The 19,176-nt window shown below is 45.3% G+C and overlaps 1 protein-coding gene across 2 annotated transcripts in view; it reads right to left on the bottom strand.

The window, feature by feature from the left end:
- The window catches only part of SLC10A7 (solute carrier family 10 member 7), a 267,589-nt gene that overhangs the window by 44,033 nt on the left and 204,380 nt on the right, over positions 1 to 19,176 (bottom strand). For both annotated transcript variants that reach the window (XM_075613981.1, XM_075613991.1), the window contains 3 exons: positions 18,823 to 18,988; positions 12,188 to 12,239; positions 10,608 to 10,681 (listed from right to left, as the gene is read on the bottom strand). In XM_075613981.1, the coding sequence (XP_075470096.1) occupies positions 10,608 to 10,681; positions 12,188 to 12,239; positions 18,823 to 18,988 (292 nt within the window). The remainder of the gene's footprint in view (positions 1 to 10,607; positions 10,682 to 12,187; positions 12,240 to 18,822; positions 18,989 to 19,176) is intronic.

The following is a 19,176-nucleotide window of genomic DNA, read 5'->3' as shown; positions in this document are numbered from 1 at the left end:
TTGACTCTCACCCAAGGACATTTCCCCTGCCTTTACGACTGCTCTCACCTCTGAGATACCGTCAGCTGGCACGTTTCAGCCCTACCCCGCCACCCCCCCTGTGACTGTTTTTGCCGACTACGCTTTCCAACGACATTTTCCCGCCTCTACGCCTGCTCTCACCTCTGAGGTACCATCTGCTGGCGCGTGTCAGCCCATCCCCGCCCCCCGTCAACCTTCCCCCCCTCACGGTTTAACAAAACTATTCTTATCATAAATGTTGCAGGTCAAATCACAGAACTCAAGTCTTGAGTCAAGACATAAAAGTTTTTTATCCCCCTTTCACCCCTGCGGACCGTCCGCTGCCACATGTCAGCCCCCCCCCCCCTACCGCATCCCCTTCCCGCCAAAAAAAACAAGCACCAATGCACATACACTGTCCGTTGCCATGCAAACCCCCCCCCCCCCACCCCACCCCCGCTGCACATAGCCCCCCGCCAACCAACACTGGCAAAACAACACCCCTCCCCACCAAAACCCTCACCGCTACGTCCCGTGCCACCCATCCCCTGTCACCCCACCCTAACGGTTTCACAATGAAAACTATGCTTACCATAAATGTTGCAGCTCTAATCACACAACTCCAGTCTTTTCAAATAAAGCAAATGTTCATACAAAAGCCTATTTACACACCTGTGCCATTTATATATTTTTTTACCCCACACACCCCACCCCCCTCTCACCCCCACCCCCCTGCCGTGTGTCAGCCCTACCCCACCGCCCCCCCCTCGCACACCGTCCGGTGCCGCGTCTACCCCATCTCACACCTGCGGAAATCTCACGTTTTGACATGTGCCACAATCACAACTTCAACACCGTCCGGTGCCACAGGGGAGAAAGAGAGAGGCGGGCAGAGAGGGGAAGGGGGAGAGAAAGAGGTGAATGGGGAGAGAGGGAGAGATAGAGAGAGAGAGGGCGGAGCGGAGAGAGGGCGGAGCGGAGAGAGACAGGGGGAGCGGAAAAATTACATCCCGGGCATTTATATATATATATATAATCCAATAATCCAATGCACAGCCGGCACACCATATGCAAGTAAATAAGTTTTGGTGCTTATCCCATAAAGCAATAACAGACCATACGATACCGGTTGCAACACGACATCAAGGGACAGCACGCAGGTAAGTAAAACAAAAAATTATTTTGATTTACTTACCTGCGTGCTGTCCCTTGATGTCGTGTTGCAACCGGTATCGTATGGTCTATATATATGTCTATATATATATATATATATATATATGTCTATATATATATATATATATTACACACACACAACGATAATATATCCAGTTAACATATTAGAGTGTGTTCAAAATGGTAGCTCATAAATACCAATTATCATACAATAAGTATACATACATTTGATCAAATGGATACAACAAGGTATTTCTAAAGTTATGATAGAGTCGTTAAATTGTATAAACCATATCTGGAGCATGAAGATTGTAGAGAGTTTACGCAAAAGGTATATTACTGTATAAATGTATCTCCAGACAAGAGCTGGAGTCACATTGAGGTATTGCATCCGAGTCAGGAGATAAAATATTCCAATAGTGAATTAGAAACATAGCAACAATTGACAATCGTGTCTAGAACGTAAGAAATGTTCCTCATACAGTATAATTGAAAACAAATATACAATATGAACTCAACATCATACAATAGACAGTATTTTATGTACAATCGGGTCCATAAATAGACTTTTTTGAATCGACAGAAAAAGTCAACACATCGGTCATATAAAGTGTTCAGAGATGACTGAGAAAGTAATGCGCACTAAGTAGGCGCATAGAAAGTACCCTGAGAGAAGAAAGCCAACAGGGGAAGAAACCTAGACTAGGAAGTGCTTCAACTCCCAGTCAATATTCAGCCCTAGGGGAGACAATGTACCTAACGTATAAATCCAGTACGTCTCTGCGATTGGGGATTGTTTCTCTATTTCCACCTGGTTGGTAAAGAAATTTGTTCTAGGGCACGAAAAGAAAAAGTGTCACAATCGCAAGAGGCACAGGTAGAAAAATGTCTCGACACGGGGAACTTATCTTTTTTCTTTAAAGATCTCAAATGTTCAGTAATTCTGATGTTTTATAAAAGGGCGTATTGTTCCCCCAATGTACCTGCTACCGCAACCACATTTTAGTATGTATATAACGTAGTTGGAATTAGAGGTCATGAGTGATCTCATTTTATATGTAGTATTAGTATACTGGCTTTTAACCATTTTTACCGGTGCTGCATAATGGCAAACATTGCAGTTACCGCAAGATTTGAAACCCTTCAAAAGAGACCAGCTGTTAGTGTGAGTATTGGAACGAAGAAGACTGGGGGACAAATAATGTCCCAAAGTCATAGCTTTGCGAAATACAAATCTTGGGGCACTCTTAAGTGTATGTTTTAAGATCAACATCTAAACTTAACAAACCCCAGTGCTTTTGTATTATCGTGCAGATCTGGTTTGACTGTTTACTAAAGTTGGAAATGAATAAAGGAGCAGTGTTATCCTTTATGGTTTTCTTACTCTTTTTCATCTTCTTTAGGAGCCAATTATACAAAAAATGCAATGACCCGGCGCTTCAGGCTACAACAATACCCCAGTCCAATGATTAGTCCATATAGATATGGAAAGTTCTTTTCAATATTCCAGCTGATGGAGCGATGGTGATCCAATTGCTGGCTGCTGGTTCCGAACTCCTCCTAGTATGTAATGGACAAAAAGGAAAAGACCATTGCGCAGCCACAAGAATCCATAAATAACTCCACAACAGATTAAAGATGAACTTACAGACTTGCTGTGTGTTATTGTTCCTTTGAGACAAATCTGTGCTTTTAACCTCTTCTCTTCCAGATATCACGAATCCCACGTGTTGTATGTCTATCCTCCAGGTTTTCTGTCTGTTCACAGTATTACCACTTGGTCATAGTTCCCATGTGTTCCCAGAAAGGAAATAACATGAAAGATGATGGTGCAGATTGATAAAAATTTATTACAATAAAAATAAAAAACAGCCAAGGGCTTACTCACATAAACCAGGCTGTGTAAAAACAGCTGACAACGTGCCGTCCGCAGCTTGATACAATCAGGTAGGCAGGCTTCTGGGAGGATGGCGCTTTTGTTGTTTGCAAACTCTGAAGTGGCGTCTAACTCTCAGTAGTTACTCTGCGAGATTCGCCCCCTCTATTTGCTATAGCTTGCCTCTATCTCAGCTTGAGGTGGCCAGCACAGCACAATGTGCTCTGCTCACCTCTCTGGGTAACTGCCGTCAGCCCGCGCTAAGCCTCGTGATGTCACACTCTGGCGTCTCTCCTGATCTCTATGCTCCTGCTTCTGAAGACCGTGTCAGTTCTAGCTCCTCCCTCTCCATACGCGTTTCGTGACGCAATGTGGTCACTTCATCAGTGGATGAGGGGGGAGTTGCTACCTACTGATATATATACCCTTTTTATCCACATAAAAAATAATAATAATAATGAAAACAATTATTACATGATTGATCATTACAAACAGCAGTGGGGGGTCACTTCAATCTATCAAAAAGGAGGCCAGATCGAAGTCTATATTTAAACCATGCGGTGACAAGGTTTTGAGGGTATAAATCCAGAAGGTCTCCCTTCTGGATAAATGGGTCAGCCTGTCACCTCCTCTCCAATTGGCCTTTGGGCATTCTATGCCCCTACATGTCAATCCTCTGGGTTTTGGTGTGTTTGCTTTTAAAGTGGTTTGACACACCATGAGTTTCCAGCCCCCTTTTTATGTTGTACTAGCTGATATACTCGGCGTTGCCCGGGATGTAAATCCGTAATAGGTATTATTATTTATAAATAGTTGAAAAGAAACATGGAAGAAAATGTAATACGATATTGTTGTTTAAAAATGGTTTATTGTAAACACACCACAGTACAATGTATATTTTGGTGACATAAGTGATGTAAAAATTTGAGGTGTGTGTTCCGCTAGGGTGTGAGTGGGTGTGAGCATCGGGTGGGTGTTCAGTACGGGTGGCGGGTGGGTAGTGGAGTGCTGGCTGTGGGCGGGAGTCCGCTAGGGTGTGAGCGGGTGTGAGGCGGCGGGTGTCTGTGAGAGCGTGCGCGGTTGGTCAGTGATGTGGGTGCGTAGGGGTGTGAGTGTGGCGGGTGTGTGTGAGGCGGGAGGCGCGGGTGGGTGGTGAGTGGTGTGGCGGCTAGTCAGTGATGTCGGTGCGTAGGGGCGGGAGGCGGTGGGTGTGTGTCGAGTGTGGCAGGTGGGTGAGAGGCGGCAGGTGTCTGTTGAGTGAGGGCGGCGGCTGTGGGGTGGAGGGTGTGAGGCGGCGGGTGGCTGAAAGGCAGAGGCGGGAGGCGGCGGTAGTGTGGGCGGCGGGTGGGTGAAAGGCGTGAGGGCGGCGGGCGTGTGGGTGAAAGGCAGAGGCAGGAGTGCGGCGGGAGGGTGAAAGGCAGGGGCGGGGAGGGGGGTGAAAGGCAGGGGTGGGGAGGGGGGTGAAAGGCAGGGGCGGGGGGGAAGGCAGGGGCGGGGGGGAGGCAGGGGCAAAAGCAGGGGTGGGGGGGAAAGGCAGGGGAGGGGGGGAAAGGCAGGGGAGGGGGGAAAGGCAGGGGAGGGGGGGGGAAGGCAGGGGAGGGGGGGGAAAGGCAGGGATGGGGGGAAAGGCAGGGGAGGGGGGAGGCAGGGGAGGGGGGGGAGGCAGGGGAGGCAGGGGAGGGGGGGAGGCAGGGGAGGGGGGGAAGGCAGGGGAGGGGGCAAGGGGAGGAGGGGGGGGGAAGGCAGGGGAGGGGCAAGGGGAGGAGGGGGGGGAAGGACGGGGAGGTGGGAGGGGAAGGGAGGGAGCGGGAAGGGGGGAAGGGGGGAGGGGGGGAGGGGGGATGGGGAGTGAGAGGGGAAGGGGGGTGAGAGGGGAAGGGGGAGGGGGGGAAGGCAGGGGAGGTGGGGAGGGGGGGAAGGGGGTGGAAGGCAGGGGATGGGCAAGGGGGGAGGGGGAGGATGGCAGGAGAGGGGAGGGGTGGCAGGAGAGAGGGGGGAAGGCAGGGGCGGGAGTGTCACTGTGTGTCTGTGTGTCTGTCCCTGTGTGTATCAGTGTGTCTGTCCCTGTGTGTGTCAGTGTGTCTGTCCCTGTGTGTGTCAGTGTGTCTGTCCCTGTGTGTGTCAGTGTGTCTGTCCCTGTGTGTGTCAGTGTGTCTGTCCCTGTGTGTGTCAGTGTGTCTGTCCCTGTGTGTGTCAGTGTGTCTGTCCCTGTGTGTGTCAGTGTGTCTGTCCCTGTGTGTGTCACTGTGTCTGTCACTTGGTATGACGGGGGGTTGGTGGGTGGGTCAGGGGGGTGATCAAAAACGGAGCTGGGGGAGGGGTCAAAAACGGAGCTGGGCAGGGGTCAAAAAAGGAGCTGGGGGAGGGGTCAAAAACGGAGCTGGGGAGGGGTCAAAAACGGAGCTGGGGGGTCAAAAACGGAGCTGGGGGAGGGGTCAAAATCGGAGCTAGGGGGGTGCAAAACGGAGCAGGGGAGGGGTCAAAAACGGAGCTGGGGGAGGGGTCAAAAACGGAGCTGGGGAGGGTCAAAAACGTAGGGTCAACCTCCCCCCCCCCCCCATCCAGCAGTACCAATTCCTCACCTCAGGCGGCAGCAGCAGCAGTAGTCGTAGTAGTGTGGCCAGGGGTTAGAGCGCACAATGAGAGCCATGGGGGGGGGGCAGCAATCCGGAGGGGTGAGACATATGTGTGTGTATATACTGTTAGACCACACCGGCCAATGAGAGGTGTGCAGGGGCGGGTGGGCCAAGGGAGCAATCTCATTGGCCTGAGGGACACAGGCCATGCAGACATACAGTGCTTTCAGAAATATATAGTAGATAGTAGATACATGCTCTGCCAGTCTACGTTGGAGTTTCCTCCCTGTTCTCCCCACGTACTGCAACCCGCATGGGCACTCTAATAAGTATACGCAGTACATACTCTTACAGTTTATAAAAGTGTTTACATCATAACTTTTACCTGTTACATTTGATTGAAATTTACTGCCTTTAACACTGAAAGAACAACCTATGCATTTCTTGCATGTAAAGAAACCTTTCAGGTTAGATAACCACATAGTGCTACTTATTTTAGGCCCACTGAGGGGACAACTAGGTGATAGTTTACTTTTCAAGTTGTCAGCACGTTTATAAACAATTTGTGGGTGTTCTGGCAGGAATGTATTCAATATTGGGTCTCTAAGGAGGATCCCCCAATGCTTATTTATAATTTTCTTTATTTCTGGGGCCATACTATTGAATTTGGTGATAAAGGGGATAACCCTCAAAACCTTGTCACCGCATGGTTTAAATATAGACTTCGATCTGGCCTCCTTTTTGATAGATTGAAGTGACCCCCCACTGCTGTTTGTAATGATCAATCATGTAATAATTGCTTTCATTATTATTATTTTTTATGTGGAATGGTAAGAAATGTTATGTCTATTAGCTTGGTGCATTGCCACTTAATCCCAGGGATGATTCCCTAGTGGCTCTTATCATGTTAAGTAGATGTGTGCAATTTTAATCAGTTTATTCGCTTTTAATCAATTAATTTGCAATTAATTTGCAATTAGTATTCATCACCTTCCAGGGTATATATATCAGTAGGTAGCAACTCCCCCCTCATCCACTGATGAAGTGACCACATTGCGTCACGAAACGCGTATGGAGAGGGAGGAGCTAGAACTGACACGGTCTTCAGAAGCAGGAGCATAGAGATCAGGAGAGACGCCAGAGTGTGACATCACGAGGCTTAGCGCGGGCTGAAGGCAGTTACCCAGAGAGGTGAGCAGAGCACATTGTGCAGTGCTGGCCACCTCAAGCTGAGATAGAGGAAGCTATAGCAAATAGAGGGGGCGAATCTCGCAGAGTAACTACTGAGAGTTAGACGCCACTTCAGGGTTTGCAAACAACAATAGCGCCATCCTCCCAGAAGCCTGCCTACCTGATTGTATCAAGCTGCGGACGGCACGTTGTCAGCTGTTTTTACACAGCCTGGTTTATGTGAGTAAGCCCCTGGCTGTTTTTTATTTTTATTGTAATAAATTTTTATCAATCTGCACCATCATCTTTCATGTTATTTCCTTTCTGGAAACACATGGGAACTATGACCAAGTGGTAATACTGTGAACAGACAGAAAACCTGGAGGATAGACATACAACACGTGGGATTCGTGATATCTGGAAGAGAAGAGGTTAAAAGCACAGATTGTCTCAAAGGAACAATAACACAGCAAGTCTGTAAGATCATTACTTTAATCTGTTGTGGAGTTATTTATGGATTCTTGTGGCTGCGCAATGGTCTTTTCCTTTTTGTCCATTACATACTAGGAGGAGTTCGGAACCAGCAGCCAGCAATTGGATCACCATCGCTCCATCAGCTGGAATATTGAAAAGAACTTTCCATATCTATATGGACTAATCATTGGACTGGGGTATTGTTGTAGCCTGAAGCGCCGGGTCATTGCATGTTTTGTATAATTGTCTGTAATGAGTTTGTGAGGAATTTGTTTGGCAGAGACCCCGTGGCAGCTTTCACTTAGCAATAAGCTTATTATTCACATATTGTATTTACACTTTATATATTTTTTTGCGCTGAGTTATAGGGTATATCTTTTTTTAGTTTATCATTCTTTAGGAGCCAGATTAACATTCTGACAAAGTTTATTTTGGGAATAATTTTTACAATACATAATAAAAATTCCCATATAATTTTTTTATATATAGCAAAATCTCAAGTTTTGACATAAACCATTTTAATATTAAGCGAACATACAGATTTTAGAGTAGTATGTAAGGCAAACCTAAATATACAGTACCAGCATGTACACTACCGACACACTTTATTAAAGTGTGGCCGGTACCGCAAGCCGGGAGATTTCCCGGCTTGCTAGTGGCCGCCCCTCGGCGTGCCGCGCGTCACGCGTCTTCGGGAGCGTGCGCCCCCTGCACGCGCGTCCAGGGGCTCCCCGAGGGAGCCCTGGTGTCCCGCGATCGCGGGACAGCGGCAGGGGGTTCCGGGGGACCCGGCGGACCCGGCAGCGGTAGGGAGAGCGCCCCGATCGGAGGGCGCTCTTCCGCTGCTTCGGCGCGCGCCCGTCACTCTCGGGCGCGCGCCAGGCTACTGCTGCGGCCAAGAACGGGCAAATGCTCGAATAAACTTGGCCGCAGCAGTATATGCTACGCCTTAACCCTTTCCGTGCCGGAGGGTACTACGGACCTTCTGGCACGAGCGATCAAGTGATCGCTTCCTGGTTCTGGTGACTGGAACGGTCCTCTCCCTTCCGTTTAATTTGTTGCCAATGCTCCGGTGGAATGCTGATTGCAAACATCGCATACAAAATTAGCAGATGGTCATGATGTCATGATGTACATCACAAGGGCGCTCAGGGAGAAACCCTTCATGATATACAATGGATGTCAATAGGACACTGAAGGGGTGTATATATGTGTGTGTGTGTGTGTGTGTGTGTGTGTGTGTGTGTGTGTGTGTGTGTGTGTGTGTGTGTGTGTGTGTGTGTGTGTATATATATATATATATATATATATATATACACACACTCAAATGGGTTAATTCCTCAGTAGGATCTGGACAATCTTAGCTAGGGGTGTGGCTTCAGGCCAGGCTATAATTAGCAGTGTTGTGTTAAGTTAATTAGGAACAACTATGGAGGTGTATGGGGTGAGCAAAGGTGCCTGACTTAAGTGCCGGGAGGCATCTATGCCTTAGGACATATATTGTTGCTAGAGCTGGAGGCTATAGGAGTATCAGGGAGTTGATGAGCTACAACCTAGCGCAACCAGCACTTCAACCCCCCCACCTGGACCCTGGGGTTCAGGTACTATATGCCGAGACCCATGGGAAGTCATCCTAAAGAACATAAGCACTGTGCCCCTGTTGCTGTCAGCCAGTTATGCAATAAACCCTCAAATGGTTAAGTTGGAGTACAGTCATTCCACATCTCATCCGGGTGTGAATCCTGAACAAGTAGGGGTCGTGGCACCATAGTATCCATACCTAGGACACGCACATGCCCGCAAAAGTGATAGCAGGCACTCCAGGTCTTATGCAAAAATATCACAAGTTTAATGCAAAAAGGTCAACGTTTCGGCTCTCCAAAGAGCCTCTCTCAAGACAACCTCACGTGTATAATACATATCTTTAAATATCCTTCCCCCAAACCCGTGCACTCCAAAAAGCATGCACAGGCGGTTACAGGTGGTCAGCCTGCTTCTCCTGAATGCAATATCTTCTCTCCAGTGAAAGAGCTCTGAAGTACAGCACTCAGCCCAGCCAGACTTACCTTTTCCATGAAAATCTCCCATACACTGTCAACCCACAGTATTAGCAACATTACATTTCTCAGTAAGAGAGTTTATGATCTAATTTTGGTCCCAGACGAATGTAAAGGAAATTAAGCAATCTTTCTAAACATATGGGTAATATCAGTTAACATCAGAACATTTTAACTTGCTTCTTGTAAGTCTGTGTGTTGAATTCCAACATCTATTTTAATAGTTTGGAAGCGCACATGCGTACTGAGTTCTCTGGACCAATTGTGGACCAATGGGGTTTAATGGCAGCCTCTCCCTAGTAGAGTATCGTCCAATACAGCGGTGCGCAAACTGGGGGGGACGTGAGATTGTCTGAGGGGGGTGCGGGTTTTACAGAGGCTCCATGCGCTTCCCAAAGGCACTTAAATTAAGTGCCAGGGGAGCGGCGAAGGCGTCCGTAAACCTCACTTACCTTGGCTCCGGCGGCTTTCTACACACGTCGCCATGGCAACGCGTCGTCAAATGACGCCGCCGAAGCAAAGGTAAAAGGGGGGGGGGGGTGAGCGCGGAGAGAGGGGAACTGTCGGGAGGGGGGCGCAGGGAAAAAAGTTTGCGCTCCTGTGGTCGAATACACTGCTCAGTGCACTGGGCCCTTCCAGTATAAAAGAGATTAAAGATCACTGAGCAATATGTACACAGTACACCAAAGCTGAATGTGTGCAGCGGTCACATACCACATCTTACAGCCCAAATATGTTCAGTAGCTATAAGGATTACCTAAACATAAGGCCACTAGTGAGGGGTGTAGTGGTCATGGGCCTGGGTGATGGCAGACAGGAGATGGTGACCAGAGAGGAAACTAAACCTGAATTCAACTTGGAATAAAGTAAATCACTTCTATACATAACACAGCTGCTATGATATTGTATGTATTCTTTCATAACTTTAGACATGTTCAATGGCTTTGCAAAAAATAATGAAAAATACCATACAAACTGCTTTCATTATAGCCTTAAAATGAGAAAAGAATGCAACAACAATTTCAAAATCTTCGTGATCAGCTGTGAGTTATGAAGCAGATCTTAGTGGAGGGGGGAAAGTGTCTAATATGTTCTTAAAATATATTAAATCATTCTGTACAAACGTTTTTGTTTTTAAATAATGCAACTAACTGTTCACTTGATTTCCTCTCCATCTAAATACCTGTTCGGACTTAAAAAGACAAAAGGTCATGAAATGTTCTATTATTTTCCCAGACATCAAAGTACAAATACAGTGGTTGGCCAGGTTCATTTACTTACCCAGGGTGAGGGATTTATGGGTTGAACAGAATACTATTGCCACTGTGTCTGCCGGGGTAAAGCCGGAGTTCTTGCTGCAGAAGAGGAGGTACAAAAAAGAACAATCGTTTTGGTCCTCATCATTTCAAAGATTTTCACTAAGAAACTACACAGACAATGAAATGTAAGTTGGGTACTAAATATATAGGTAATGGGGAAAAAAGAACAAATAATACTATGAAGGCAGTAAGTGATAATCATCCATGTAATGCTATTTAGTATTTTAGCGTTTTGTTAGAAAAATAGTGTTCGCATAAAAATGTTAGCGCTGCGTCAACTTAATTTCAAAGTTTACGATATGATTTATTTAGAGAAAGAGGGAGAGGGATAAAGAGAAGAAAGGGGGAGAGAGAGATAGAGAGAAGAAAGGGGGACAGGGATAGAGAGAATTAAAGGAGAGAAATGGGTAAAGGGATAGAGAGAAGAAAGGGGTAGAAAGGGTGAAAGAGATAGAGAGAAGAAAGGGGGAGAGGGCAAAAGAGGAGAGAGAGAGGGGGCGAAAGAGGAGAGAGAGGGGGCGAAAGAGGAGAGAGAGGGGGCGAAAGAGGAGAGAGAGGGGGCAAAAGAGGAGAGAGAGGGGGCAAAAGAGGAGAGAGAGAGCCCGAGGGCGAAAGAGGAGATAGAGAGGGGGGGGGGGCAAAAGAGGAGAGAGAACGATAGAGAAGAGAGAGTGAGGGCAACAGAGGAGAGAGGGGGGGAAGCAAAAGAGGAGAGAGAGAGGGGGCGAAAGAGGAGAGAGAGGGGGCGAAAGAGGAGAGAGAGAGAGGGGGCGAAAGAGGAGAGAGGGGGCGAAAGAGGAGAGAGAGGGGGCAACAGAGGAGATAGAGAGAGGGGGCGAAAGAGGAGAGAGGGAGCGAAAGAGGAAAGAGAGAGAGGGGGGGGCGAAAGAGGAGAGAGGGGGCGAAAGAGGAGAGAGGGGGCGAAAGAGGAGGCGAAAGAGGAGAGAGAGGGGGCGAAAGAGGAGAGAGAGAGGGGGCGAAAGAGGAGAGAGAGGGGGCGAAAGAGGAGAGAGAGAGGGGGCGAAAGAGGAGAGAGAGAGGGGGCGAAAGAGGAGAGAGAGAGGGGGGGAAAGAGAGCGAGCGCGAGAGAGCGAGCGCGAGGGTGAGAGAGCGAGCGCGAGGGTGAGAGAGCGAGCGCGAGGGTGAGAGAGCGAGCGCAAGGGTGAGAGAGCGAGCGCAAGGGTGAGAGAGCGAGCGCGAGAGTGAGAGAGCGAGCGCGAGGGTGAGAGAGCGAAAGAGGAGAGAGAACTTTTGGCTAAAAAGTTTCATTGAACTTTCCACGAATTTTCAAACTTTTTTGGGGGAAAAAATCCTATTGCTATTCGACACATCCAGTGACGTAATGACAGATGAAAAACAACTGGAACAAATATAAATCCACTGTGGGATAAACAGCCTCTCTCTTCTTTCGCATTCATTTTGGTCTTAGCACTTTAACAACTAGTTATGAAAGACTGTAATGATACAGGGTTTGGGTAACATACACAGAGCATAGGACAGAGTTTCACATGATGAAGTGAAATACAACGGAGTATACGGTACCTTGTAGAAAAGAGGAATGTTAGAAGCATGAATGTCAGCTGGATAAAAAATACTGAAAGAAAAATACAAAAGACATTAACATTTTGCAATTCACAACACTCAAGGCTACTTTACGGAGAGTAGCTGAAAATAAAGGTAAGTGGGTTTAAGGTCAACCAAACGGTTAAGAAAACACTACCATATAACTTGAGTCCTCTGGGATGGATTGAGCCAGCACTGTTTCCTCACTAGGAAGATATGGGGCAGAAGTTTTCATGAATAAACATAGAAGGGTCTCAAGCTGCTGCAGGGATCAGCACACATCGAACAGCCTTTCAATTTACCAACATTCTAGATAGAACTAAGACTATACATATTGACCAATCAGGAGTGTCCTACACTGTTCTATGCTCAGACAGCATCATAATTCAACTGAGCAGGTGCTTTTCACACACCTATAATACACAAACCATTCTCATGCTCAAGCAGCAATCAGGAAGAAAATGAACCACAACCATCAAACACTCCAAAAAAACTTTAACAAATATTTCTATAATCAAGATGCTACTTGATAACAGGTTTAAAGGGGCAGTCCCGTCTAGGACAACAATTTAATGGATGGCATTCACATTATATTTAGTCTTTTACATTTCTGCAGCTTTCTATTTTGAGGCTGATTTTTTTTTACATTTTTTTAAATTTATGTAACCTTAAAAATGAAAGGGTTCCACCACGCCTGATCCCATGAGAATGCCAGAGCAGCGGGAGTTTAGAATGCTGGTATGAATTGAGCTCACCCAATGTGCCGGTAAAACCCCAGTGATCACAGAATGTGGTGTTCCCGACAAAAATAGCAGACCGTGCTTATATATATCCCGATAAGATTTGAAACACAGATATGAGTATTATTTTGATTCTGAAAAGCAGTTGGGTGAATCGCATAAAATGAGATAGACTTCTGCATTAACTGCATTGTGGTGAGGTACTTCTTACACGTGTTGTAGTTTACTTCCACGAATCACACATGGGAGACTTATCGCACAAGTTAAAAATGCTATTCCGCGTAGTCAGCCAGAAAATCGACCCTTGTAAACAATTTAACAGAAAACAGCTATACTTGCCTAGGCAAGAAAAAGAACCCCTATAGACAAGCACGCATATAGTTATAGAGGTGAGTAGTTAAAAGTAACCTTTATTGTGTTTAAGGGTAAAATACGTGTAGATACACACACAGCACTATTAAAAAGAAATTGAACAAAATACCACCCAGTCATTGTAAATGAACTGATAACGGTAGTGATTGGAGGAACTTCTAACTGGCACCTAAGAGATAGCATAAACTCAAGATGTAATAGGCGCCTCAGTGTGGTATCTGTGTTTCAAAAAGGTATAGCGTCAGTCAATGGTGTGACTGACAGACACATATCTCAAATCACAACTGATTAAATTGTCACTCACTGAGAGTACTTGGTTAAACTGTAAGTAGGTAATAAATTATACTGTACCTCTGAATACCATAATAAATGTATCACGGTCTCTTAGGTGGTAAAATAGTTAGTACTCAGAGAGAACTCTGGAGTGAGCGCAAAGTGAATGAAGTCCTTCAACGCAACGCATAATAAAAAACATATATGTGTATTCACAATAGAGCTACTATGTAGCCGGGGAAATGTGGATAAAAAAGGGGGGAGTCTTAAATGCATTGGTCAGCTAATACACAGATAAGGTCTCCCAACAGGGTACACTAGAAGCACTAGATTGATGCTTCAAGATACCTTAGCCTATATGAGAGCAGAGATATAATTAAATCATAAATTAGTAAACAATATACTACTGCTCAGATCCTCTGTGAGGACAGCATGTGTAGATCAAGGAGACTGTTTAATCCCTGAATTCATTGCTGTTATGGAAAATGTGTTTAATATACAGTGGATGGTATATAGTTACCTACAGGTCTGTCGTTAGATATACACGACTTATATATGGGGTATAGGTGTGATGATGGTAGCTAAACGGTTTTACAATCAGCTCGTATGGAAACAATGTCTCACTTGTAATCCTATATGTTCGCATTGAAGCACACCTTTGTCCCTCATATGTAGGTACTATATCCAAATATATGTAAGTCACTGGGTATGTACATCAGGTTTGTGCGGCATAGAGGTAATAGATCAAGTCCCGCAGGTGTTCATTAGTATACCTGTTTATATATAAACTGATACTTAAAGGGTTATAGTCTAGGGATATTGATCGGCCGCTCAGATCTAATAAAGTGTACGGAGCTCAACCCGGCATGGTGTATTAATGAACGCCACAGAACATTAGCTAGCCGGGTGAGGTAAGAGTATGTCTCCTACAGAAAACGGAGCTCCGTACTAATTGGCTCAGTGAAGGCTGTTTAACAGTAAAATAGACTCATGTACACAGAGTGTCTCACTGGTGGCCCTATTTCTCAAGTACAGCTTCGTAACTCATATATAATGTATCCACCTGTATGCAGATCGCTGTGTATCTGCAATCTGTGTGTGCGGCATGAAGTAAGTGTATTCAGTCCCACATCCACTCGGTGATATAGTCAGTAGTGAATAGAGTAGTACCTGAGTGGATATGAACAAGGGACATTCACAGGCTGCGCCGCTCTAGTTGTGTCTGCAGAGCTCCACCAGGCTTGGTGTATTAAAGAACACCACAGAACATTAGCTAGCCGGGTGGTCTGACTAATACCGCAGACGGGGCTCTTGCCTAAACGGATAACTAGAAGCTGCCTGGAAGTTACACTGGACGCCGTCGCACCAACACATGTGCTGACGTCACAAAGGAGGCGCCTCCTTTGTGACGTCAGCACATGTGTTGGTGCGACGGCGTCCAGTGTAACTTCCAGGCAGCTTCTAGTTATCCGTTTAGGCAAGAGCCCCGTCTGCGGTATTAGTCAGACCACCCGGCTAGCTAATGTTCTGTGGCGTTCATTAATACACCATGCCGGGTTGAGCTCCGTACACTTTATTAGATCTGAGCGGCCGATCAATATCCCTAGACTATAACCCTTTAAGTATCAGTTTATATATAAACAGGTATACTAATGAACACCTGCGGGACTTGATCTATTACCTCTATGCCGCACAAACCTGATGTACACCCAGTGACTTACATATATTTGGATATAGTACCTACATATGAGGGACAAAGGTGTGCTTCAATGCGAACATATAGGATTACAAGTGAGACATTGTTTCCATACGAGCTGATTGTAAAACCGTTTAGCTACCATCATCACACCTATACCCCATATATAAGTCGTGTATATCTAACGACGGACCTGTAGGTAACTATATACCATCCACTGTATATTAAACACATTTTCCATAACAGCAATGAATTCAGGGATTAAACAGTCTCCTTGATCTACACATGCTGTCCTCACAGAGGATCTGAGCAGTAGTATATTGTTTACTAATTTATGATTTAATTATATCTCTGCTCTAATATAGGCTAAGGTATCTTGAAGCATCAATCTAGTGCTTCTAGTGTACCCTGTTGGGAGACCTTATCTGTGTATTAGCTGACCAATGCGTTTAAGACTCCCCCCTTTTTTAGCCACATTTCCCCGGCTACATAGTAGCTCTATTATGAATACACATTTATGTTTTCTATTATGCGTTGCGTTGAAGGACTTCATTCACTTTGCGCTCACTCCAGAGTTTTCTCTGAGTACAGGCATACCCCAGTTTAAGGACACTCACTTTAAGTACACTCGCGAGTAAGGACATATCGTCCAATAGGCAAACGGCAGCTCACGCATGCGCCTGTCAGCACGTCCTGAACAGCAATACCGGCTCCCTACCTGTACCGAAGCTGTGCGCAAGCGGGAGACTATAGAGCCTGTTACAAATGCGTTATTTACATCAGTTATGCACGTATATGACGATTGCAGTACAGTACATGCATCGATAAGTCTGAAAAAGGTAGTGCTTCACTTTAAGTTCATTTTCGCTTAACATACATGCTCCGGTCCCATTGCGTACGTTAATGCAGGGTATGCCTGTACTAACTATTTTACCACCTAAGAGACCGTGATACATTTATTATGGTATTCAGAGGTATAATTTATTACCTACTTACAGTTTAACCAAGTACTCTCAGTGAGTGACAATTTAATCAGTTGTGGTTTGAGATATGTGTCTGTCAGTCACACCATTGACTGACACTATACCTTTTTGAAACACAGATACCACACTGAGGCGCCTATTACATCTTGAGTTTATGCTATCTCTTAGGTGCCAGTTATTTAGAAGTTCCTCCAATCACTACCGTTATCAGTTCATTTAAAATGACTGGGTGGTATTTTGTTCAATTTCTTTTTAATAGTGCTGTGTGTGTATCTACACGTATTTTACCCTTAAACACAATAAAGGTTACTTTTAACTACTCACCTCTATAACTATATGAGTGCTTGTCCATAGGGGTTCTTTTTCTTGCCTAGGCAAGTATAGCTGTCTTGTTAACCCTTTCACCCCTGGCACCTATTCACGGACAGTAGCTTGAGCTTTTTCCTTTTCTCTCCCCCTTCCCCAATACTACAAATTTAACAGAAAACTAAGAAATTGTGTGGTGCTCAGAACAGTAATCAGAAATATACAAATTGTAATAATTTCCAAAAGAAATTACCCTTGAGGTATCAATTGATATATGAGGTTTGAGGTTTGAGTAGGTCGGTACAAAACGCTTGCCTGGAAAACCTCACTAATCACAGCAGTAAAGGTTTAACGCATCCAGTGCCCAGAAATAACAAGGCATTGATAAAGCGCTAAGGCGTGAAACGCGTAGATGGGGAGATACCTCAGTTTCTTTTCTTCTATGACCAATAAATAGTTTTATTTTTATGGGATTGCACTCTGTATTTTCTCTGTTCCATTGGTAGTGCTCCGGTTTTCTCCTATTACCGTAAAACAATTTAACAATCTAATTGGCTTTCTTACACTAATCTAACCGTAGCAAATACAAGGATTTGGCTTCTCTGAAATTGCATTTTTTAGAGGAGTCAAAATGGGCGAGTTTGTCAAGTAAATTTTAGTTTACCTTCATCACACCCAGTCCTTATGAGAAAGCCAATAAGGAGATGGCGAGGGTGACATGGGGCTCTAGCTGGGCAAACTCTTGTTGAACGCAGTGTGAGATATCAGACAAAAATGGGCAGCCAGAGGCAATCAAACTCCTCCCAAGTCTCATCTCATCATGTTTACATAATAACTTGAATACAGTACATCATTACAAAATACTTATAGGTGTTGGATACTGGTAAAGAGACACAATTTAACCCATTTAACATGTCACTGCCACTTGGACACTTTGGTTCTAAAAGGCACTGCCCTTTTAAATTCAGCAACTGGTGAGATGCCGATGACATTAATCCCCATCAAGAACAGGTTCAGAAGGGAGCAGTAGCCGGATTCTGTGACAAGTGTCTGTGGTAGGGTATCAACTTACATACTGCAAATATTTACTCAACTGTACGAAGCCTTAGAGCACCTTAAGAACCATACAAACAAAGACATCAGGGTGTTTCAAAGGTATACACATTTTTAGAAAATGTTGACCAAAATGTTTTCGATATAGCACATAAAAACAGGCAATATTTATATCACATTAGCAAGCATAGTTATTTGCACCATAATACAGATAGAAACTCAGCTTTATGACCCAATGGGAAGCCGACCTAGAGGAGACACTAGAACAGGACGACTGGATCGAGATATTCAACGCAGCTGGCAGAAGCTCGGTCTGTACCACATTAAAGGAGAACTCATATAAGGTATGAGATGGTACCTCACCCCAGTCAAATGATCTAAATTTGTTCCAGGATATACCCCGCTATGCCCCAGGCAGTGCGGGGAAAGAGGAGATCTGTTACACATGCTGTGGTCCTGTCCTCATATAGCCCCCTTATGGGTACAAATTAGAGATTGGCTACAGGGGATTTTGGGCCTCGAAATTAAACTGGATCCATGGCTGTTCTTGCTTAACAAGCCAACAAAAGATTTATCTAGAGCTGGAAACAAACTGATAGCTCATTTTGCAACGGCAGTGAGGTGCGAGACCGCAGCATTATGGAAACAGAATGTAATTCCTTCCGTCGAGAAAATTCGGAGTCGGATTTGGTTCATCTGCCAGATGGAAAAGTTGACAAGTTTGGTCAACGACACTGGCCTAAATTTCCAAAAGGTATGGCTGCCGTGGTTAGCACAGTCAGACATTCAGGGAGTGAGCTCTGCCACCATATGGCTTTGATAGATTTGAGTGAGTTCTCCTCTGATTGGACAGAGACGGTTCTGACTTAGGATAAAAGGATTGAGACGGGCCCCTGGAAGGATGTTGGGAGTCATGCCCATAAGCGTCAGGCATAGTGGACAACCAAGAGCTGAGAGAGTAGACACAGGTCAAGACGACTTAGCCATTTGACCTCCCCCCCGCCCCCCTCCCTTTCCGGTGTGTGTCTGTCATTGTATGTCCATAGAGTTAGGATATAGGATGCTGTATTACCATTAGTAGAAAGAATGTGCGACCCCAATGTATGTAACGTGATGCTGTACCTTGTAAACAAAACTAATAAAAACAAAGTTAAAAAAAAAAAAAAAATAAGCATAGTTTTCTGCACTTACTGATAAATATGATTACAACCAAGCTAAATTTATCCAGGTCAATGTTTGGGTTTGAGAATGTGTCACAGAAGGTTGTGTATATAATCATGAGCAGGACGCAGCTGCTAATCGCCCCGAACGGTGGTTTCTTCCTCTCCAGCCAGTCCTTGATGTATCTACGCACGATCTGAAAGAGAGAAACCGAACAGGTTGCCTTTTTCAGTGCATGAAGGGGAAGCCAACTTGGGCATCACAAAGTGAACTTGACAGCAGAAAGACATAAAGAGGAGAGAATAATTCGAATGATAGCCACAGTGGATTTCAAAAGCTTGCCAGCCACTAAAGTCTTCTTCTGGGGAATTTAACATTTTTAGT

Source organism: Ascaphus truei, chromosome 1, assembly GCF_040206685.1.
Source record: "Ascaphus truei isolate aAscTru1 chromosome 1, aAscTru1.hap1, whole genome shotgun sequence".
Classification (NCBI taxonomy): Eukaryota; Metazoa; Chordata; class Amphibia; order Anura; family Ascaphidae; genus Ascaphus; species Ascaphus truei.
Note: the sequence above shows the minus strand (reverse complement) of the source record. Positions and strands in the feature narration are given on the sequence as shown.